General features: G+C 40.7%; 1 protein-coding gene across 3 annotated transcripts in view; it reads left to right on the top strand.

The window, feature by feature from the left end:
• JMJD1C (jumonji domain containing 1C) overlaps positions 1–17,641 on the top strand; it is a 153,602-nt gene extending 135,961 nt beyond the window's left edge. For all 3 annotated transcript variants that reach the window (XM_032190740.1, XM_032190741.1, XM_032190742.1), the window contains 13 exons: positions 1,740–1,829; positions 3,204–3,331; positions 3,513–3,726; positions 4,212–4,426; positions 4,879–5,157; positions 5,568–5,736; positions 6,169–6,259; positions 6,378–6,508; positions 7,343–7,465; positions 8,463–8,602; positions 10,515–10,691; positions 15,851–15,982; positions 16,347–17,641. In XM_032190740.1, the coding sequence (XP_032046631.1) occupies positions 1,740–1,829; positions 3,204–3,331; positions 3,513–3,726; positions 4,212–4,426; positions 4,879–5,157; positions 5,568–5,736; positions 6,169–6,259; positions 6,378–6,508; positions 7,343–7,465; positions 8,463–8,602; positions 10,515–10,691; positions 15,851–15,982; positions 16,347–16,436 (1,979 nt within the window). In that variant the 3' untranslated portion in view covers positions 16,437–17,641. The remainder of the gene's footprint in view (positions 1–1,739; positions 1,830–3,203; positions 3,332–3,512; positions 3,727–4,211; positions 4,427–4,878; positions 5,158–5,567; positions 5,737–6,168; positions 6,260–6,377; positions 6,509–7,342; positions 7,466–8,462; positions 8,603–10,514; positions 10,692–15,850; positions 15,983–16,346) is intronic.
• Positions 17,642–23,805: the final 6,164 nt, after the last annotated feature.

Genomic DNA, 23,805 nt, shown 5'->3' with positions numbered 1-23,805 from the left:
GAGGGGCCTCCTACACCGCGGTTGTAAGATGTTCCCTGAGATTTTCATCAAAGCCTGAAGTTTCTAGGGAACTGACTCTGGTGTTTTCCAACACCGAGTGCAGTCGTTAATGCTTTCATGTGGGAGGCTGCTCCAACAGCCCTTTACTGGCTTAAGTCTGTGTGTGCGCATGTGTGTGCATCCATCTGACGTGGCTTGGGATATACTCTGAACGCTATTTACCCTAGTGGGAACATGCAGTCAGAGGCTTTTTATAGTGTGTGTGTGTTAACCAGCCAGGAAAATTTTAGTAAAATGTCTTCAAAGTTTAAAAAAACAGTATACAGAAGCAGGCTTCTTTTCAGTCTTCCAGCAGGAAGACTTTCTCCTTACTGTTCATCACAGCATTACAGGCAGAAGTATATCTTCCCTCTCCCCAGTTTTATTTCTAATGCTTCTGTAGGGTTCGTGTGAAGCAGACCTCTACTTTGGCACTCTTACAAAGTTGAGAACCACCCACCCTTCTCTATATAATACCACTTTATATTACACCATTTTTCCTGGAACTGGCAGTTGTTTTTACAGTTGCTAGATGTAATGGAGAATACACTGGTTTCCCGCTGCTTCAGCAGGAATGTTAGAGGTTTAAATATTCAATATTTAGGTATTTATCAATGACTTTTCTTATTACTTCAGTACACGGATGAATGTGCTTCCGTTGTTACCTTCGGGCAGTTCCTGGCACCATCAGGTGGAATGCTGTGTTACGGCATTTTAGTGATCAGATTCATTAGGGAGGTGCATGCATATGTTACGTTGTTTTGATTTATGTCCATGTTCAGTTGTATAGCTAACGAATCTACTACCTGTCTGAAAGGAACATCTGATAGGATGCGTGTATGTTACAGCAAGAAAATAATACTTTAAACATGCTCCCTGCATCTTTTGGTGCACTCTCTTTAGTTTGCATTTCTAAGTGAAGAGCTGAGCAAACTGGTAAAAAGATTTGAAGAGTCTCTTAAAAGTAGCAGTTCAATGGGGAGGATGTAAGACTGGGAATTGAGAGAGAAACTGCATTCCTTTTGCTGCCCAAAATCACATAATAGATCAGTGACCAGTTGCTTGGCCAGACATTTTTCACTCTCATTCTTTCTCTGTCTTGTCTTTACACTGCACTTTTTTTTCTGGCAGGGACAGGCTTCCTGAAATTCTGTACAGAGCCTCTCTCTCTCTCACCAACTCAGCCCTCCCTGATGCCACAAATGATTCTTAACCAGTACATACACACTTGTGGTTTCATGGTTGCTTTAATCTGACAGAAATCCACGATGCAACTTCCCTCTCCTTTGTGCCACCAGTAACCTTAATGCAGCTGCATAGTAGGGCCAGATCAGAGAATCGATTCAGTTGAAAACCCATCTTCTTGGTGTGGTCAGCGCTCTCTGGGTGGAGGACAGCCACTTTTAGTTGGCAGCTGCCTAAATTTAATAAAGTGGAATATACTTGGAAGCTCCGTGGTTATTGATAAGGGTCTACATTACAAATGCTGCTATTTTAGGTTTTAGTAGTATTAAAACGCCTTTATTCTTTTATTTTCTTTGAAAAGTAGCTGTTGTATGCAAATACCTGTCATGCAGGATACCAGTACAAAAGGCTTAGAGTGTAAAAAAACATTTCTAACTAAAACCAATCCAAATACGTTATCTCTGTCTGTGTATCATTGTAAGTAAAGTAAAACAATTGGCAATGTTATTTTACAGATAAGGAGTTGTATGCCTGGATGAAGTGTGTGAAGGGACAGCCTCATGATCACAAACACCTGATGCCAACACAAATTATTCCAGGCTCTGGTAAGACCTCCTGTGAACAAGCAAGATGTGTTTTTCTCCCAGGTCTTTCTGTGAAGAGAGGGCACAGTAGCTTCTTGAAACTTCTCATTTGCCATTTAGAAATCTGCAAATTGTGTCAAATCATTGCAGGAAGGCAAGTGATTCTGGGCAGCTGAACAGTGAGGGGCGCAGATGAAGAAGAGAGGAGGAGATGTAGGCTGACAGGTGTCTGAAGGGGTTTGGCGACAGGCAGTGTGGAAACTCAGGGTGTTTGTTGAGAATGTTTGTACCTTTCCGAAGCAGAATGAAGAAGCCAGAATGTACTAATGAATCTGACCTCATCTGTTAAAAGAAAATTTTAGAACAGTGCTGTCAAGGAGCATTATGGGGCACCAGTTTAGGGGCGATTTGTTTCTCACTGTTCATTTATATCACATACTGTCAAATTTGTTTTCTGTTCCTCCCTGCCCTTGGGGTTTAAAAAAAAAAAAAAATTCACAGTTTTGGTTGGAAGTCTGATCGAGCATCATAAGGCAGAAAGCAGTGAAGGAGCTTGCAATTAATGAAAAACAACAGTGATTCTAAACCCAGTAAAGTTCAGAATTTTTCTTACATGCAAGCCTTATAAAGAAGCATGGTTAGGTGTGGTCATTGTTAGCATTGTTTTTGTAATGTCTGGTAGCATTGATGCAGAGCAGAGAAAACCCAAATGTGCCTTTAAACCTGTTAAATAAATTCCCAAGTTATTTTAAGCTGGAAATACAGATCCAGTCATTATTTTTATGGTTTGTTGCATGTTAGTTCAGGTAGAAATAAAGGCTGGTTAGATTCCATAATATATTCAAATTGTGACATTCCCCAGAACAGGCTCCATTCTGAAACTGGTTTTAATTTTAAATTGTGAAGTGAACCACTCATCTGGAAATGGCACAGAGAAGACTGCCTGTGTAACCTCAGTTCTCTTCTTCTGTGCATATCCATTACCAAACAGTCCTACATTACATGATCACGTACTAATTTTTTTTGTCAAGACATGGCTCGCTTCGGTCTGTTGTAGTTTGATGGTTTTATTAAATGAAGCAACACTGCACCTGTTGAACAGTGAGGAGTAAATAATGAATGGCTGGCTTGTTGCGTGCCACATGATGGGAATGTGGAGTGACGTTCATATTATTCAAAAGAGTAGTATGCCATTATTTAATTAAAGATCTTGGCTCTTTCAATGTGAGCTTTACGGTCCTTTTATAGTAGTTTTGAGTGTTAAATTTAGCATTTTTAATAGCTTACGTTTTTAAAAGGTTTGCAGGTAGCATCTTATCACAGTGTGTACTGTACAGTAGGCCACAAAACGATTGACAAGAACTGCTAATGTCTTCCTTCTTAATTGTCTTCTAGTTTTGACAGATCTTCTAGATGCTATGCACAATATTAGAGAAAAATTTGAAATTAAATCCCATTGTCAGTGTACCAGCAAGCAGAACACGCAAGCTGGCAAGCTCCCTGCAATGAATGGTGTGTCTCAGGTGAGTCCAAAATGTGTGTAGACACGGCTGTCTGTTCAGATGTTCTGATACTTGTGGATTTTCGTATTTGAACAGTATAAGTCACATTTTAGTTTGCATATGCAATGTTTAAATGATATCAGTGTCTTTGAAATACATTAAGGCAAAGTTACATGCTTAAAAATAAATCTGTTCTTTACAGGTTTTGCAGAATGTCCTTAATCACAGTAATAAAATTTCTCTGTGCATGCCTGAGTCTCAACAGCAGAATACCCCTCAAAAGTCTGAGACAAATGGTAACACAAGTCCAAGGAGTGATGTGAGCACAGACAGCAAGTTAACACCTCCTGAATCGCAGTCACCACTGCATTGGTTAGCTGATCTTGCAGAGCAGAAAGCCAGAGAAGAAAAGAAAGGTAGGTATATGCTTGATATTGTTATACCATGTGCATGATTTTGGGGGCACCAGTAACAAAGTAATTCAATGCACTAGAGAAAAATCACTCTTATTTTCTGTTCAGCAAAAAGAAAAGGTGATGCTCTTTTTTCCCCTTAATTTTAGTCTTGAAACTTCAATGCCTTCTCCTGGTGGCATCAAAATTAGTTACCAGAGAAGCCACTGGTAGAATGCATGTGTAATATGGCAGTATTTCCAGCTCCAGCATCTCTCATTTGTGACAGGTACTCACTCAGCTGCATGTCTGAGATGCTGAGGAAGGCTTTTTCATGGTCACAGTGTTTGTCTGCATTTTGAAGGATCTAGTTCATCCTCTGGTGTGTTTTCAGGTGCGCTAGTGCTACAGTATATTAATGAGCACTATAAAATGCAGGGTACTATTGTGTTCCTATGCCTGCCTCATGATACACCAGTGTAAACTCCCAATGATTATTTTTGTTTTAGAGAACAAAGAGTGTCCTTCTGGAAAACATTCAAAGGAGGAGAAAGACCAGGATAATTTGGAGTCCCAAAACTGTAGAAGCTCCCCTCCTGCATCCCAGAACAATGAGCAGGGCTCAACTTTACGAGATTTGTTAACAACAACAGCAGGCAAACTGCGTCTAGGTTCTACAGATGCTGGTATTGCTTTTGCTCCAGTTTACTCTACAGGAACAGCAGTAAGTGTTTACAAGATGCATGTTTTTTATTTCAGGATTTGAAAATGTGTGGCATTTGTTATGATAGTTAAAGCAGTGACAGGTGAATTGCCTTTTTTTCCCCAAGTTTTCTCAAAGGAATTAGCGTTTATATGCATATATGTACATACATGTTTGCTTAAAATACATATATGTAGTGATAATTGATACGTACTATGAAGAAAATGTCTGTGAAGCTAGATAAAGCATTTACTTGGCAACATGAAGGAAGATTCTAATATTCTGAGTTTTGTTTTAACTGTGTATTTTTAACTTGTTCCATGTAAGAAAGCTTGTGGTTCTCTACACAGGAAGTATATAACTGTAAGCTTCTAATTGACAATGAAATATCATTCATCTGGAAAAAAAAGGTACCACGTTAATTCTATTTTCTTTCACTTTGTTTAAATACACTTTTGTTTGTTTTCTAATAGAGTGGCAAGAGTGGTCGGACTATGCCAAACATTCTCGATGACATAATTGCTTCAGTGGTAGAAAATAAGATTCCACCAAATAGAGCACCAAAGATAAATGTAAAATCCGAAATAAAAGATGAGCCAAAGGATGAAAGGAAATGTGTTCAGGATGACGGCAACAAGTTGTACAGTGATATTCAGTATTCTTGGATCTGCGATAAGCATGTTTTGTGGCTCAGAGACCATAAAAACATTAACAACTGGAAGCTTTTCAAAGAGTGCTGGAAACAGGGGAGGGTAAGTATTAAGCAGTTTGGTCTATAAAGTGACCTCAGTATGAACTCTGGAGGACGTGTTACAGGACAAAGTTTGTGTAACCCCACATCTGAAAACATGTTATTAGCACATTTTGTTACAGCTAATACAGCTAAAAGCTAGTCAGGTATATTCCACATAGGAACCTTGTGTAGTTGAACCTTCACTTAACTGCTAGTAATTAATAAGGAGCCACTCCTACGGAGATAGAACCTCCGAAAAGATGTGTGATGTCTTGGGTATGGTTGCTGTTGATGGAAGTTTCTATAACAGCTCAGTGTGACCAAAACCTTCAGTGTACTTTTCAGATAGATTTCTATTACAGTTTAAATTCAAGGAGGTGTTTTCTTTATAAAGGATAATTACTACTTTTTTTTCTTTTTTTCTAACAGCCTGTTCTAGTGTCCGGTATGCATAAGAAAATGAACTTCAGCCTGTGGAAAGCTGAGTCAATTAGTCTAGATTTTGGAAACCAGCAGGCTGATATCTTGAATTGCAAAGACAGTATTATTTCAAACTCCAGCGTCAAAGAGTTCTGGGATGGTTTTGAAGATGTTTCAAGTAAGTTGTTTTGAATTACTATCATGGAAGATTATTATAAGCTTAATTATTATCATGTATTGTTCCATAGATTCTAAACACAGTCAGTGTTAGAAACTGCAATTTAAAGCATTATTTTGGATCTCAAGGCTTTGAAGAAATTTTAATTTAAAAAGAAAGCTGTAGATAATCCGTTTCAAGAGAATGTGATGAAAACTTCTATTTTGTACTAATATACTATCTCCTCAGTTAGGTCTGACTAAGAAAATGAACAACTTCACCGGTTCCTTAATTACTTCAGTGTATTTTGTGTCTTTCTTGAATCTCTAACTTAATCCCATTTTACACATGAAGCCTTTATATACAGCTTAATATTTCAGTTGTATGTTTTAGTTGAATAAAGTAAAACACCTGTGGTGTATTAGTTCATAGTAATTTCTGTGTTACTTGCAGAACGGCAGAAAGTAAAAAATGGGGAAACAGCTCTACTAAAATTGAAAGATTGGCCTTCTGGTGAAGATTTCAAGGCTATGATGCCAGCAAGGTATTGGAGTTTAATATTTAGATATTCTTAAGTCAATCTGTTTTTTTGTTTGTTTGTTTGTTTTTTCTCTCTCTGTAATGACACAAATTCACAAATTATTTTTTATTTTCTTCTCCAGATATGAGGACTTACTGAAAAGTTTACCCTTGCCTGAATACTGTAGTCCAGAAGGAAAACTAAATTTGGCTTCTCATCTGCCAGGATTTTTTGTCCGTCCAGATTTGGGACCCAGACTATGCAGTGCATATGGTGAGTATGCCCTAGAAGTGTAGCAGTTACCTCTTCCCTTAAAATTAGAGATATCGTTTGTTAGTGCTTGATAGAAAGCTGAACTTGCTTAGAGGATGGTTACTGACTGAACGTTGGAGAAATCCTTTACTGACTGGGATGTTAACAGTACGTGTACCTCAGCCATGAGAGTTTATGTGCTTCTGAGTTGGTCTTTTCTTGTGTTGTTACAGTCTTCTGAAGGAGATAAATGATTAGTTACTTTAACACAGAGTTCCCATCTTCAGTAATTCCATATGACAAAGGACTTCATGAAATATTAGTGTTTATAATTCTAGTCATAAACAAATCTCAGAACTTTTCTTGTAATTTTTATCTGTGTTGTATATTGTACACTCAAAAATCTGTTTAGAAAAGATTGTTTCCCTCAGACCTTTTCCAGCTGCTCCTTCTTTTGCAAACAAGCTTGTTCAACTCTGGTTTACAAACTGTTTTAATGGCATAAGAAATGAGTTGTAATTTGTGGCATAATGGTTTTGATTAAAAAAAAAATAAAAAATAAAAATAAATCCAGATGTCCTTTAAAATGAACACATAAAAGATAGCAATTAAGAATTAGTCTGAAGAACTGAGTCATTAATGACAGTTATATGTAATACTGCTCTAAGGTGTAGTGTTCTGACATGTCCTTTTGACTTGAGCATATATTTTGTCACCTCTTAGAACTAAAAATAATTTTCCTTTTTGGGGATTTATTTTAAATAGGAACTTGGTTTATAGCCAGGCATAAAATTAAGGCTTTGATTGCTTTTGTATTGACTTAAATTTTACCCCAAATTTTTATTTGTAACATAGGTGTGGCTGCTACTAAAGACCATGATATAGGAACTACAAACCTCCATATTGAAGTTTCTGATGTAGTGAACATCCTTGTTTATGTTGGCATAGCAAAAGGAAATGGAGTACTTTCCAAGTCAGGTAAAGCTCATTGTAAATCGGTGTAAATAGACTGAATATGTCACTTTTAAATTTGACACTGCTTTCTTGAAGCGCGTGAAGTACTAGCTTAAACTGGGGAGCTTCATTGTCTCAAGATTGTCAGCAAATAAATTCTGCCTAAAATACACTGCAGTTTATGAATTAGGACGTGGTATCTCAAACTCATTACATTTATTTAGTTATTTATCTATTTATGCTATTACCTGTAATTGATGTTCCATTCCTGTGGTGGGTTGGTAGAGATAAAGAAAGTTCTAACGTTTATGTCAGATGATGTATTTGCCAAACCCTCTGTTTATTCTGCTCCCTGTGGATGCACTGTGTTCGCTTTATTCTGTTTGGGCTATAATGTAATTTTTCAGCACTGGGGAGCTTAAGTTTTTGTATGTTAGCTCTCTGTATGAGGTTCATTGCCTATGTGAAAGTCCTTAAATCACTGAAATAGAGCAGGGAAAGGAAATACAACTGTTGTCCTCTGATTCCATAATCAGCAAATGTAGATTAAGGGTGCAACTAACAGAACTGCAGTGTAAGGTTTACTGTCTTTGATTTGCTTTGGAGTTGCTTGTGTATGCACCAAGTTAAACCAGCAAAACTTCAGCAAATGGGGGGAAGTCTAGTTTATTGACTAGCTGCTGCAGAATGGTATGAAAAACACTACTACTACTGACTGCAGAAGAACATCTTTTTCTTCTTAATTTTTTGGTTCCAACCCTGCTTGTTTATTTCTGGTAGGAGAAATGTGTTCTAACAAATTGGAGAGATGTAAAAGGGAGATTAAAAATTAAATGTGGCTTTAAAGGTAATTACAGCATGCGAGTTATAACGTTCTAATTAAAGAAAATGAACAAAAAGATCATTCTGTTGTGTTCACCAAACTTCTATCTGCGTAGTCTCACGTGACAAATTTGGAAAGATGTTTTGTTTCAGTTCTTCCATTGTCTCGCTCTTGAAAAATATTTTTGTAAAATCCTAGGAGTACTGAAGAAGTTTGAAGAAGAAGATTTGGATGACCTCTTAAGGAAGCGGTTGAAAGATTCAAGTGAATTACCTGGTGCTTTATGGCACATTTACGCTGGCAAAGATGCTGACAAGATAAGGGAATTTCTGCAAAAGGTTAGATTTACAGTGGATGTTTATAAAATTTAAGTAACTGTTAAAGGGGGTGTGGGGCAAAACCTCCAAACCCTCCCACCTTGCATAGCATAGGGGTGGAAGCAAAATTCTCTCTTTTATATCCATAAATTAAAATCAACTGCTGCATCAGTCAATGAATGAAATACATAACGTGGTATGTACTCATGTCTTAAGAGTTACAGGTAGTCCGAAGGTTCAGGAGAACATAGAGATTATTCTTAGTCTTTTCTAATGTAATTTTTTTTTTTTAAAAAGTTATTCTTATTTATTAGCATTTAAATGATAACGCTTTTCCCAAATGCTTGTGTTACCAAATGCTGAAATATTTGTGAATTTTCCTATTAAAAACAAAAAAAACAACCTTCAGTCCAACAACCAGTGATCTTCTTAGGGACCAATCTTCATTAGCTCAGACAAAAAAACTGCCTTGTCTCTTAATGAACTTGAAAGCAGTGGGGATAACGTACCCAAGGACAAAATTCTACAACGTGACCTACTGCACAGGTTACTCTACTCTTCATTCAGCGTGTGATGAACAAGTCAGAGCCACCTTAGAACCTCCCAGGTCGTTACTTACAACGTAAGACCAATGGTCACCATTGGTCACTGGCAACGATCAGTGTCAGTACATTTAGAGATACCATACTGGAATTGATTTTCTGAGCCCTGCTTTTAGCAAGTTTTCACATTCTAGAAGGTGGTCTTGATGGATGACCTCAAATTGCCAATATAAAACTGAAGCAGTTGCTCAAGGAAGAAATCATCAAAAGAAATCTTAACTGTCTTCTGCTGTGGCAGTAATTTAGATGAGTTTTAGCTGGGTAAACAAAAGGGGGCCATAAATGATCTGGAGACCGTTTCTACCACAAGCAGGAAAAGCATAGGAAATTTAGCAGTAAAAATTCTCTTGGACTGTAAACCTGTATTTCAGTCCCATGGCCTCCATCCTCTGGTGACTCAAACATTCGCTCTTTGGCAAGCTGAACTGTGGGGAAAAATTAGCACTAAAGAACAAAATTACAGCTAATGCCAGGAAAATATGAATTGTACATCCAGGCTTTTCTGTATATTCAAAAACTTGATGCTCCTAAAGTAGAGGTGGTGGCTCTTAGGTTTGGACAAGAAAGCTGGGGGTGGCTGTGGTGAACAAAAGAGTGAACACAAGGGAAGGGTGGGCAATGCATATTATTCGGAGTTTCTTCTTTAGAGCAATTAAGGGACACTGTGGAACTCTTGGAGCAACAGGTAGAAACAGAAAGAAGTACTTAAGATGCTGTGTCACTAGGTTTGTCATTTGCTACCAGAGCTTGCCACGGTATCCAGAACTGAATCTCATGCCGCCTTCTATTTTTGCTGTGGTGGTATTTTTGAAATACGTAATTGCAGATCAATTGATGAATGGACCACGGGACCACTTTGTTTATAAGAGAGAAAATCTCAGTAACTCATTTAGTACAGGAGAGAGGTGATTAGTACACAGGAACAGTTTCAAGTCCTTCATCACATAATTAAGTATATTTAACATTATTATGAATAAAAAATGTATGTTTTCCATGAGATAATTGTTTCTGGAGTCATGACAGATGGATTGGATATATGTTTTTTTTTTTTCTTGTTTTTTTTTTTTCCTGTAGTCACTGTGATTCATCAGTTAGCAATTGATTAAGGGTAATACTTTTTCCCTTGTGATTAACCTCATAAGAAAAGGCTGTTGATGGTTAAGTCTAATGCTTTGTCAGGAAGTTGTTTTTTTTATTTATTATTTTTCACTGTCCATCATGAGCAGTACTGTAGCTTTGTAAGTTAAGTATACGTAGGTACGTGTACAACTTAAGTAGCAAAAGTTTCAGCTTCTTATAAAAGTAACTTGGGATCCTTTCTGTACTTCCAGATAGCAAAAGAGCAAGGCTTAGAAGTTTTACCAGAGCATGATCCAATACGTGATCAGAGTTGGTATGTGAACAAAAAGCTTCGGCAAAGACTTCTTGAAGAATACGGAGTAAAAACCTGTACGGTTATTCAGTTCCTTGGTGATGCTATTATTCTACCAGCAGGAGCACTTCATCAGGTAAAATACACAGGTTTAAAGACATAAAGGATTAAATAACATATATGTCATCAAATACCTTTTTTCAAAAACAGCGTGCACTTATTTTCAGGTTAGATTTTCTTACTGGTAAGTGTTAATGTATAGGAATGTGTTACAAGCTCTATCTGTTTGTATAGATAACTAGCCAGTACTAACAAACAATTCAAACATTTGAAATACTGTATATTTCTTCTTCTAAAATGAAAAATGATCAGACCATTATTACTTTTTTCTCTTATTTCATGAGTAACTTTCTAAATAAACTGGTGCTAGCTAGGAGAGTATTAAGTTAACCTGTCTTCTTCTAAACCCAAGGTAACTTAACCCCTGGAGAGGCAGGGGGAAGGAACCCAAAAAGATAAACACCTAGATGTCAAGTGTCCTCTTGTTTTCTGCCTTCAGCTACAGGGAATAGCAGAGAAAGTTTGTGTATAGTTAACAAGATGGTTATGCAACAGGGTTTGGGTGTTGGTTTTCTGCACCATATTGAGTTCCTTTATCCACAGAAGGTACATCAATCACCAGGAGTTAGCACTGTACCTTCAGCAGCTTTTCTTGCCATCAGGAGTGGTTCTGCTTTGGCAGAGCTGGCTGATTTTTTTTTCTCAGTTCTCTAAGAGAAAGTACTACCAGTAGAGCGGTTTTACAGGAAGTTTTATGAATTTGTGCAGCAAGCTTTAGTCCTCCCTGCACATAAATCTTGTTACTGTTTTTTTTCCTCACAGTCTGCAAATTTCACCTCTTTAGTGGAAAGAGGAAGAAAGCACGATTGTTTACATGTGATTTTTTTACATTGTTCTAGTCAGTCTGTCTGTCTGTCCTCCCCCATATGAATTTTGTCCTTTTAAAACAGGAAAGGGAACCTGCTTTCTTGCTGCCTTGCCAGCTGTCAAGCACCACTATTTAGGTAGCTGACAGTCAAGGAATGAGGAACATCCCCTCCCTGCAGTAGGGGTTGTAAACCATCTCGTTATTAAAGATTCATCAGTGATCTGCACTTGGGTTCAAGCGAGGTGAGGCCTTTCTGAAGACGCCACAGTTTGGTTTCTGATCTGCAGATCAGCTTCCAGCTCTTCGGAGCACAGAGGGAGCAGTGGCTTGCTGTGTCACAGTGACCAGAGCGCTGGGGTTTTCTGCGTGACAAAAAGATGACTGGGTTGTGGTGATGACAAGTGTCATGTCCCTGCTCTGTCTGCTGGCTATGGCAGTTGCTTGTCTGTTGAAAGCAACAGGTATCTTACCCAGACTAGATTCCTTCATCACTCAGTTTCACTTGGCTGTGTTAACCCAGGATGATCTGTGTGGATTTGTTTGCACCAAAAACAAACGAAGCAAGCAAGCAAACAGACAAACCCCAAATACTGGGTTGTAAACTGCCTTTCCCTTTGACGTGTCTCCAGTGGCTGGCACTTTCTAAGCCCTTACAAAAAGGTGAAGGAATGTCTGGTGTTGCTGATATTCTTAGCTCTTGTCAGGTTAAAGCAGTTTGGATTCCCATAGTCAGTAGGATTTGTGTTGCGTTCTCCATTAACCTTACTCTGATCTCTTGAAACAAGGGAGATCATCCCAGATAGACTGAAAAGGGAACCCACAGAAAATCATAAACATACTAGGAAAATTGTTTTACATAGCATGAGGCATTTATATAAGGTATGCAGAATATAAAACATGAAGTTGTGGGACAGTTCCAGGCTTCCCTAGAGTTTGCAGGTTTCAGGGCCAAAAATAAGACCACTGTTATCTTTATCTCGTTGGCTTCAAACTCCAAATTGCTTTTGAAGTGGTAATGCTCTAGCTTCTGGCACCAAGGAGTTAATAACATGGTGTTTTTAAAACCGTAGTGGGTGAAGCTGAGAACCTTTTCATCTTCAGTAAGTTCCTGTGAATCTGCCACGTAGGAGGAAATGAAAGCATCGTGTTCTTTCATGTACATGTACAGTACTCTTTCTCTATAGAGATGCATAAATACTGACCTTAGGGAGCAGCACCAACACTTCATATATACAAAGCACATTTAAACACTTAAAATAAGTCTGAACAAGAATACATACCAGGTTAAGTTTACATGTTAAGCATTTTAGGTTTACATGTTAAGCGTTTCAGATTTACATGCATATCATGAATGCTTAATGACTAAAACTGGATGACAGTTGATAGTAAATTTGGTGGTAAATTAGCATTTTTATTTGCTCATCTGTAATGTTGTGGAACAGAGGAAATAAGGGCAATGTGTGGAGCTAGGGAGCCCAGTTGCCTGTGATCACTGTGTGGTGTAGTCAGACACTTTTAGCCTGGAACCTGTTAGGTTTGTTGTCTCATACTTATTCCGATGTGCTGGTCTAGAATTTTACCGCTCTTAATGTGGGGGAGGTTTAGGTTTTTTTATATCTCCTTTTTTCTTTCCAGCTTCTGTGGATTCACATCTGGCTTAAAGTAACTTGTCGTTAGTATTTTATAGTAGCATAAACAATTCCTCTTGCTTTCTGAAAAAAAAAAAGGTGGGGGGATTTAGGGTGTAGTGTTGGACTCCCCTCTGTATGGATGCTTCCCTTTAATGTACCTTGAGTGTTTCTCTGTAGGTTTTTGTCTCCTTGGCTGTACAGGTAGAGGAGCTCAGAAGTGTCCTCTGCTTTGCTAAGATCGGGGTCTCATTCTTTCTCCAGTGCTTGCAACAAACGAGCCCTCAGCTCTCCTGCAAACATTCTTAGCTAAAAAACCACCTTTGTTCTTGTTCTTTTGAAGGACGTGCTCTTTCTGCAGCTCCATTCTGGGTCAGCCTGTATCGCAGCCTTCCGCCAGAGATGTCCTCCTTGGTTTTAATTTGGCGATTCTTACCCAAATTTGCAAAATATTTTAGTGATAAATTGAAAGATAGCAAGACTTGAGTCAGTGGTGGAAATGTGTTGTTCAGACTAAATGCAAAAATTGCTTTAGTAGAACAGGTTATTATAATGTTGTTTTTTATAACTGTATTATCTTGATTAACAGCGGAATTATATATTGCAAAATAACATGCTGCAGGTAATAGGACATCCTGGAGATATTAGGATAAGCAGGTATGCGAAGGGCCTGGGAGCTGCGTATGCAGAGCTGCCGGGCTGCGTGCTAGCCCTGGGGTCCGGCCGTGCAGGAAATGGCTGATGCACAGCGTGAGGACAGGAGGGAGGCAGGGGTTGGACCGCCCTTTCCTCCAGCCCGGCTGAGGTCTGGGGCTGTTCAGATGCTCACCCATCTCCTGCGCCCTGCAGGGAAATCTCTGCTTCACGTGGGCTGAGGGTGAAGCCGCGCTCTCAGCTCAACTGCAACTGGCACAGTCGTGGGAGTGTTGTAGTCCTCGCCCTGCGAACCTCAGGGGAATCGTTGCTAAACATATTTATGAGTGTGTCATGATAGCGGTTGGCATTCTCAATCCGTGTAAGCAGAACTGCCTGGGGGCTGTCAGCGGGGCATTCCCATGTTAAGCACCAGACAGGCAAGGTGAGATCTGTCTTCCCCCAAAGACCGATAAGACAGGCACTGGCTGGGAAGGTTTAAGGCACAGCAAAATGAATGATGTGACAGCAGCGAATCCTGTCAGCTCTGTGATGAAGGGAGGCAGCGAGATGGAATTGGTAACATCCTGCCTCAGTGAGGAGAAAGTGAACGAGCTGTGTGGGATTTGCATGGGGTGAAAAGCAAAACAAGGGCAGGTATGGACTTGAAACAGGTGAAAAGCCTGCGAGGGAGGAGAGGGGGCTGGAGCCAGCCACCCGTCTGCACAGAGCTCAGACGTTTCACCTGAAGCTCTAGGAAACTCCCCGAGCGCCTCGTGGCGGCACCTCTGCAGCTCTTCCCTCACCGTGGCTTTTTTGCTCTCTGGAAGTTGAGGCCATGTGGCATCAACAAGCCCTCTTCAGTTCCTGGATTGCTTCACTTCTGATGCATACACAGAAGGAAACTCTACTGCCTTGTCTTTCCTGATGAGTATGAGGTTGCAGAAGCCTGATGTGCAATGCTAGCATCAAGCTGCATGTTAATCTCTAGGATTTCGCCTGTAAAGGGGTAAGCCACCTTACAAAGTCAGACTCTGGCAGTGTTTCTGAAAAAGAAAATAATTTCAAAATAAAGTGCTGTGTCCTCAGCTGTGTAGGCCATGAAGGTTTGAACGTCAGGCAGCACAAGAGAAACTTCAGACACCACATTAAAAAAATCTGGATGTTACTAGATGCAAGCTTAAAATCTGGGAGCTGTATCAGTAATGAGCAGGGTGGGATTGTTGTTTGCTCCAGTAGCAGAGGCACCCCTCCCCACTCCCCAGAGCTTTGCTAAGTTTGCAGAATTGATGTTGCACAACTTGGTGAGCAGCTGTTAGAACTTGGGGAAGGGAGGTTTCTGACATGCCACAGAAGTGGTGTAATTTGTAGAGGTTTGAGGGTGAATCATGGTAACGAATATTATTTCTGAATAAGACGAACAGGAGCCAATGGGTCACAACCAGGAAGCAGTTTCCCTTTTCTTGCCCTCCAGATCTGACCTGGTGGCAGGAGATGGTGTCCATTTCTCTCTGCAGGTTCCTCTCATCAGTAAAGGAAGCATTAAAGGAAAAAGAAGCATTTTTGTCCTTTGTGGACCTGCTGCTTTATCCATGGCTTCTTTTTTCCTTTTAAATATTTTGACCAGGAATTACTTGTCAGTGAGCACAGCAAGTTCTGCCTGGCCGAGTTTGGTGGCAGCTTGCAGCGTGGCCAAGTGGCCCAAGGAGCCAGGTCTGTCAGGCAGGGCTGCTGCTGAGTCGGGCTGTGGTGCCTGCGCAGTGTTGTGGCAGTGGCTGCGCAGCAGTGCTACACAGCAGCAGTTCCTGTACAGCTGCTAAGAGGGGGGAATCGCACATCAGGGTATGCTGAACAAATGTGGGAGCTGACTGCAGGAAGAAGTGCTAGAGCACTGACAAACGTGTTACTGTTCAGCGTCTTCTACCAGAAGCCAGCTTACCTAAGTCGAATAGGCTTAATTGCTCTCGATATAAAATGTATAAAGGCATCCTTCAGTCTGATAAGTACGTGGTTTTAGAGATCTCAAGTCCCACTCTTTTCTCAGGTGTCTCTGCCAAAGAACAACCCCAAAATACTAATTATCACTCTTATTTTTATTTTGGATAGGTGCAAAATTTTCACAGCTGCGTTCAAGTAACTGAAGACTTTGTGTCTCCAGAACATCTTGTACAGTCATTTCATTTAACGCAGGAGCTGCGGCTGTCAAAGGAAGAAATCAATTATGATGATAAACTGCAGGTAGGAAATGAATTCGGCTCTGGAAGCTGTTGTGAAGGCAGGGCATGCTCGGGCTCATTGAAATGCGGAGCAGTGCGTGGAGCTACTTCCTCGCTGCTGTTCACACAGAATAACAATGAGCAGCAGTATGAATGCCAGGGTGTAAATGACTCTGCCTTGAATTGCTGTTTCTATTTATTTATTTCACATAATGTTTTAAAATGTGTAAAAAGGTGTTTCCTTTTGCACTGACTTGATTCTTCAGCCTTCCTTTTTTTTTTTTTTTTTTTTTTTTTTTAACATCCATTAAGCTTAGTCCTAACTGTAGTTACTTTTCGGAGTTCCTTAGGAGTAAGCCTTACTAAAATGTCTGATGTTCTTGCAGGTTAAAAATATCTTGTATCATGCAGTTAAAGAAATGGTGAGAGCGCTGAAGATTCATGAAAGTGAAATGGAAGATATGGAAGAGAACTAAGCGCTCTCTGCTTTTTTGTGTTAACATCAAATGGAGGTTATTTTTTTTCTAATATATGAACAGTATGCACACTAATTTAAGCTTCACAAACCATCAGTGCCAAGAAAATATAGTCATCGTATTTACTTGCTAATGACACTGCAACGGTAGAGCTTCATATCACAGCCACTGTGATTACGTGTTAGACTTGCAAACAATGAAGCAGCGTTCTGCTGTCCTGTATTATAATGTACATGAAGTTTGTGAAATGTCAAAGATTTAAGATGATGTATTTATTTTTGGAAAAAAACACAAAATTCTATGCTATATTGTTGATCAAATGTAAATGTGACTTGTACAGTTTGCTAAAATAATTCAGATATTTTTCACTACATTGAGACAGTTACTGTGAGAGTAGGACACAAACACCAGCTATTGCCTGCATTTGGGATCTTGCTGAGTCCGCACAGCAGTCATGTCATAATCTGAAAATTACTGCCAAATAATTGTAAACTTTGTAAAATATAAAGTATATAAAGTAGATATTAAATACAGACACTTCAGTATTTTATTGAAGCTATTCAGTGTACAATTAAACGTTTTCAAAAGGTGTAATTTATTTAAAAATTGTCTCATTTTGGTAAAATTTATGTGAACTTTTAAAGCTAAATATTAAACTTAATATGCTATGTAAATATATACATATATACATTCAATGATGTATTTTTTTAAAACATTGGCTTGCTTTAATTTGTTAAAAGTGCAAGTGTTACACATGCTTTGTACATTGAAGTTGAAAGGGGTTTTACATTTTCCATTAAAAGAACTTTATCAAATGTTGTCTCGTTGTGTTTGTTTTTCATGTTGGTGGCATATTTGTGACAGCCCGAGTCGTTCATTCACAGTAATTGCCAGTGCATCTCTGCTGCGATGTCGTTTATTGTAACGCTTGAAATGTTCTGCCGTGGTTGATGTGCGCCGTTCTGCCCTCTCTGGGTTTGAAACAAAACTGCGAAGGGAAGTGCTGGAGCACAGTTCAAATGGCTGAGCCAAAAAGAGCCTCGCTCAGAATAAAACAATTTAAACATTGCTTATGTTCTGTCTTTAATAATCCAACACGTATTTTGGGTGAAGGGGGAAAGGGATTTCTACAGGAAAAAAAATAGCATCTTGGCTTTTTGCAGCTCAAGTAATAGAGCAAAATAATGACATTAAAAACAAAACAAAACAACAACAGTCTGCTTTTATTTAATAACAATAAATTTTGTTAGGCAGTTGAGCAGCATTCCGGCTCTTCGGGGTTTGTCTGAAGAGCTAAATTGTACATAAACTTTTTAAATTATTCAAACTATCCAAATGTTTCATTTCTGTACTGTTAGATGCAGCCGTTAGGTAGCTTGTTTGGCCATAAAGGGACGGGAAGTATCCCACTTACTGCTCTGTGGGTGACAGTCTGATAGATTAAAAAAAAAAAAAAAAAAAGTAGTTGCATATGAGGGTGACAAAGTCTGATAGATAAAAATAAAAGTAGTCTTGTGAGTTTTCTTAAGAGACAGCCTTAAGACAGTATCTTAAGAGAAACAAAGGTGATTTGGGGCTCCAAAAGTTTGTTATTGAATGGGTTTTAATTCATTTGAAGTTGCAATGTTGGGGTTAACGTTACTGTGCTTGGCAGCTGATTCTCAAATTCATACCCAGTTAAATGCAGCAAATGAACTTAAGCTGTGTATAGCACAGAACCAGACTGCTGCACTTCCTTTAAAGTTTAGAATGTGTAAATGAGTGAATTTTAATCTCAAGTATAAGTGTTTCTTCTCTGAGTTGCGGTGCAGTACATGAAACATCTGTGCAATGTCTTGAGGTCACCGAAACGTGCATTCCTGCTGCGGAGCGGCAGGTCAGATTCTCTTCCCCCCGCTTCTTTTTCCCCACACAAAGCGCAGTTGTTAGGGCACGGTCCATGGGCTGTCATCACAGCTCGCTCTTTGTGCTGGGCTCCTCTTTGTAGCGGAGCTGAATGGAATGGAGCTGTTTCTCCAGCTCCTGACAGAAAGCAGTTACTGTGTCTGTCCTGGCTTCCTGCTCCACCTCTTAATCGCACCCAGGTGCTTTGCTGTCCCGAACTGCTCAGCGCAGAGCACCCGAGTGCTTCTGGAGGCCTGAGCTTTCACCCCGTGGGGAGCCCCTGTGGGACTTGGGCAGCAGGGGAGCCGTCCCCACCTGGGGCTCCGAGGCTGAAGATGTAAATTCTTACCTCAGCTGGGATCTGAGTGAGCAGCTGAACAGAGGCTAATGGTTACTTCCACGTGTGGCTATTAAAGTTCTTTGTGGCCACCTGTTCCTCTCCCACCTTTGCTGGTGAATCTGTAAGTATATGGCAAAGACATTATACTGCGAAAATGTGGTTGAAATGGGTGGAGAAGCAGTGAGAATCCTCCTAAAGAAAAGGCAGGGAGATTGACAGGTTTGAAAATAAAAATCTCATTTTGGAGAGAGGCTGAACTGATGGGATCAAGCTTCATGGCATGTTGCACAGCCACTGGGGTAAGTAGACCTTTGCTGCTTTCTTAGCAAAGATAAGTTGATAAGATTAAAAAAGTAGTTTTAACTGCGTAAATAGGATTTCTTGTAGAGTCACTGTAGAGTTTAACTGTCTACTTGATTTGCTTAGTAGAGTTGATGTGAAGTAAATTGATGGGTGGTCATGCCAGAAATAGTTTGAAAGACATGGAGAATGGGTATATCCAATGGTTTGCAGTGCGTAACAACCACCTGATGCATTTTGCAAATCACTTTCTGAATTGACTTTGTGCTGCATGTGGAGATGTCTATGAACTGCCTGCAACAGCGACAGTGTTTCCCCAGTAACTAATGGGAGGGGAAGAAGCCAGGAGCGAGTGAACAAGGTAAACGTGAAACAAACAGCACAACGGGGAGCGCTGTAAAGCGCCTCTGCCATCAACTCAAAGAGACTGTGAGTCACATGCTGTGTGCATTAGCAGACCACAAGAACTGTTAAAGGTAATGGCTACTCCCAGTACCAGTAAAAGAGGCCAAAATTCTGTTATCTTAAATACTTGGTTTCCCAAACTTAGTTTATTCAGTGTCCTAACGTTTCTGGCTCCTTCACAATGAAGTTAAGCTCCTATACAGGAAATCAGTGCAGGAAGCAGAGTTAGCATTACGGCCGGTACAAAGTGAGATTGTCATAGCTGATGTCTGAGACTGAAAGTGTCTGTGTGTGTGTAAGGCGTTGTTTGCAGATTAGCTTCTTCCTCTTGACCATTTCTGTGTTCTCTGAGGCTGCACCGGTGGGCATGTTCTTCTTATCTTCCTTTCCCAAAAACTTTTCAGGTTTTCTGGTCTGAACAGTTCTAATGTTGCCAGAAGTACTCAAAGATAACAGCTGCGGCTGTTTGCAGGAACACTTTCAACTTCTAGAACAAGAACACGAAGTACTATGTTGTCTTTTTACCACCTTCCTATTCAGAACAAGCTCTCTTGATCTACTTTGCTCTCCATGAAACTTCCTTTCTCTTTCTTCTTCCCTATCCTGTGAAAGTTCACATCTCAAATTCATCCAAACTGCAAATCCTCCTCTCCACGTACACCCTCCTTGACTCGCCCCTTTCCAGCTCCTCGTTGCCATCCCGGGCAGAGCCATACATTAAATGGGCGCACTTCCTATTGTAACTGCAGAGGTCACAAGCAAAGAGTAAGCAATCAGCGAAGAACAAAGCAGGGCTGCTATGACCTGAACTATTTTGGCACGGATGGATGTCTGTGTACATGTTTCAGCTCAAACAGAAGTTGCTGGATTACTGGAATCGCTGGCGGTGTAATGGCCCTGTTACACGTCAAACAATACGGGGTTGTAACAATCTGATTTGAAAATCTGTTTACTCTTGCAGCTTGACGGAAATTGCTCAGATCTGTGTGTGTAAACCAAACCTCCATCTGATCAGCGCTACGTTCTCATGCTCTCTGACCTTCTCGGTAGGTGGTAATTTTGTTCGTACCCTCTCCCGTGACATCCTGTGAAGCCCTCTCCTGCTCTCACAACTGACAGCCGTCTCCGCCCAGCGCCCTAACTGGGAATTTCCCTTCCTTCCTCCTTCCACAGCCACCGTGCCCGTTCTGCTGCTTTCCCGTGCAGGATGTTTGTGCTCTCCCCCACATCCGCACTGGATACGCTGCCTCTCCCCGTTGAGACTCTCACACTCAGGCTTTGCTACGCTTTCACCTCCTAGCCCCCCCAGTTCTGCCTCAAAGACCGTCAGCTTTCCACTCTGCTCCTGCTTCCCACCTTTTGACTTGCTCTTTGTTCGCAGGAGTGCCAGTTGTCCTTCTCTGTCTTTTTGTTCCCATGATGCGCGTGCCCCCGGAGGCCAGGGGAGCACGCAGTGGCGTGGGGGCTGCTCTGATGCAGCGTACGTGGCCACATCCTTTTCTTTCCATCTCAGCAGGGCGACCTAGGAAACTCTGACCAAGGGGCAAATGATTTGTAGCATTAGACGTGCACACAACCTAACCTCTGTACTTTTTTCATTTGTTTTTCTAGGTTTTGAAAAGGAAGTTACCATCTATATATAGCTAGTAGGAAAATGTTGCCTCAGAGCAAATTGAAGATAAGTTTTACCTGACGCGTTGTCTGCAAACAGTTGCTTTTTAAACATGGACCTTTCTAAAACTAAATGGTAGATGGGATTTTTGTTGTTACGCATCAAAGTGAACATTCCTGGTACCTTCCAGCCATACCATACACTGTATTCTTGACACAGATGCTCGTTGCTTTTTCCAGTCCCAGGGCATGTGGTTTTATCATAGTTCTGTGCTTCCTTAGTGGAATTAAAGAGGAGGCTTTAGTAGCTCTAAGGCAGGAAATCCTGTATTTTTACAGCTCTAAGGATTTTATGTTGTTTGATCTCAATAATACCTTAACTCCTGCAACAAATAGTCCGGGGGAACATTTCAAATGATTACAGGAGAAAAAGTCTGTGTAAGTTTAGGTTACTTCTGGATTGTAAAACAAACATGGGAGAGAAAGGAGGTGTGGGAAACAATGGCTGTAGCTCTGAGCCTTTGGAAAGCAATGATTTTTTGTATGCAGTTAAACTTCACATTGCATTCAGGCAGAAAGTTTTGGTAAGCATTGTCTGGCTTTACCTGACTTGTGGTAGCACATTACCGCTCTGGTTACTTTTAGACATTTTACTGTTTGTTTTCTGCAGTATTTTTAGTCTTAACAAATAAGGGATTTTGTCATCTATTTTTCTCGCCTGTTTTCATTTTCATATCTTTAAAGAACTCTCCTTCAACATGTTTTTCTCTTAAAACAGGGAGGATAGATGTGAAATAAATCTGGGTTTATTCCAAGCTGTGACTGGAAGAGATGTTGTATTTATATGGCTGCCACCAGTTTTCTAGATGACTCATGTCAGGTATGGGTTTCTGATAGGGCAGTCCCTGTCACTCACTGAAAACAGGTCAAAAGGAATTGCAGATGGGTGAAGAGCTGCTGTTGACATGAGAGTAGGAAGGAGTTCACGGCCAGAGAGTTCCTGAAAATGAAAACGCTCTCGAGAGGAAGAGGTCACAAGATCCAATTTTCCCTTTATGTAAGTCCGAAATGTAAAACCCAACACTTCCATATTTTGGTTTTAGCTGTCATTTTAAGTATCAACTGGTGGTGCAGTCTGCAGATTTTATTCCCAGGAGACTCCACATTGCTTCCCAGCTGCCTTTCTTTGGTTTCCTGTTCTGTGGGGATACAGTCAGAGACCAGGTAATTACAATTTCTTTTTCGCAAAGCATATGTTGGCTATATTCAACAGGGATAATATTTCTGTGTTCCAAGACAAGAGAGGTTTCTGTGGTAAAGCAAAGTCTATGAATAGAAGTCAGTGTCTGGACACATGTTAAAATTGGTTCTTGGTGAGACACTTTGAAATAATGGACCGCAGCATCTTTTGTTATGTCCTATAAAACAATGCAGATCCGATTTAAAGCCCATGGGAACCTTTCCACTTCCTGCGAGAGGCTTTGGTTGCAGCGTGTGCCCATTTATAACTTACCACTTTGTTGCTGCTGCTACAGTGCATGACAATTGCTTTGCTTACTTTCTGTACAGTATTCACATACTGCATCTTTTCGTCATTCTTGAAGGACCTGGGGAATAAGCAAGAATGGGGAATGGTAATAGCAAGGAAAAGACCCGGTAAGACACAAGGGGGGTCTCTGTGTCTTACTAGGAGCCGAGCAAGGCGCCGCGCGGCCACCAGGTGGCAGTCGGTGGCAACGAAACGCCCAGCAGGCGGAGCGGCGCCCACAAGCAGGGGCTGGAGGAGAGCGAACATCTGCAGCTGAGCGGTGGCTCCTCCAAGCACAGCTCTCCAAACCCCATCTTTTGGTGAGGTGGTAGGAAAAGACAGCTGTCCTGGGAGGAAGGCGTGTAAACAGCAATGCAAACTAACCCGGCGGCGCAGGGAACGAAAATTGGGTGCTGCTTTTTGTCATTTCACAGTGCAGCCCAAACAAGCTGAAAGGCGGTCATTATTTCAAACAGTTCCAAATTGTTGGGGCATAAACTAGTTGCTGATAGACCTTGAAGAGAATTTCCTTGGATGTATCACCATGTATCCTTAAAACTTGTTCTCTCATAGTATTCTCCATATGACTTGTCATTATTTAAATGGACCATGTGACTGCTTCGCTCTAAACACATATTGAAACATTCCTTTCTTAGACAAGTTGACATTCTGTCTTATTCCATACACTTGGCTTTTTGCCCAGAATTTAAAGCACTTCGTAAAAAGTCATTATTCATGGCTTCTCAGCTGTAAGCTGTTTTTTTACAAACGTCCCACGGTGGCAGGAGGGATGATCCCATCTGCTCCCACATCTCTCTCCTGGCAGGCTTTGTGGCTGGCTGACCACAGCGCTGCGTGGAAGGGAGGGAGGAAGAGTCTGGCAGTGCCTGGGAGGGCTCTTTCATCACCAGGAGCACATCAACTTCTTTGCTAGGCCATGGTCTGACTCTTGAGTGGTATCACCTGCTCCACTAGGCTGGGCTGTGCACTGTACAAGACATAGCCTTCCCCATGGCTCGTGTAATGCTAGCAGTGCTTTAACCCACAGTGTAGGAGCTCCTATCCCATTAAAGAGAACATTACGTTCACTCTTGTTTCTGCACCACTGACGGGACTAGTGTTAAACCACGCTGCCTTAAGTTTGTTTTCAGCAGCGTTCCTGCGTTCAGTGGGCAGACTGCAAGAACAGAGTAAACAAATGGTTGAATTGCAAGAGAGAAAAGTTTCAACATCGCTTTCGAAGTGGCAGCATAGAGTTTGCCTCTGCTTGGTGATATTCCTCCAGAGAAGTAGCTTCCTTC

This window comes from Aythya fuligula, chromosome 7 (assembly GCF_009819795.1).
Source record: "Aythya fuligula isolate bAytFul2 chromosome 7, bAytFul2.pri, whole genome shotgun sequence".
NCBI lineage: Eukaryota > Metazoa > Chordata > Aves > Anseriformes > Anatidae > Aythya > Aythya fuligula.
This window is presented reverse-complemented; position numbering and strand designations above follow the sequence as displayed.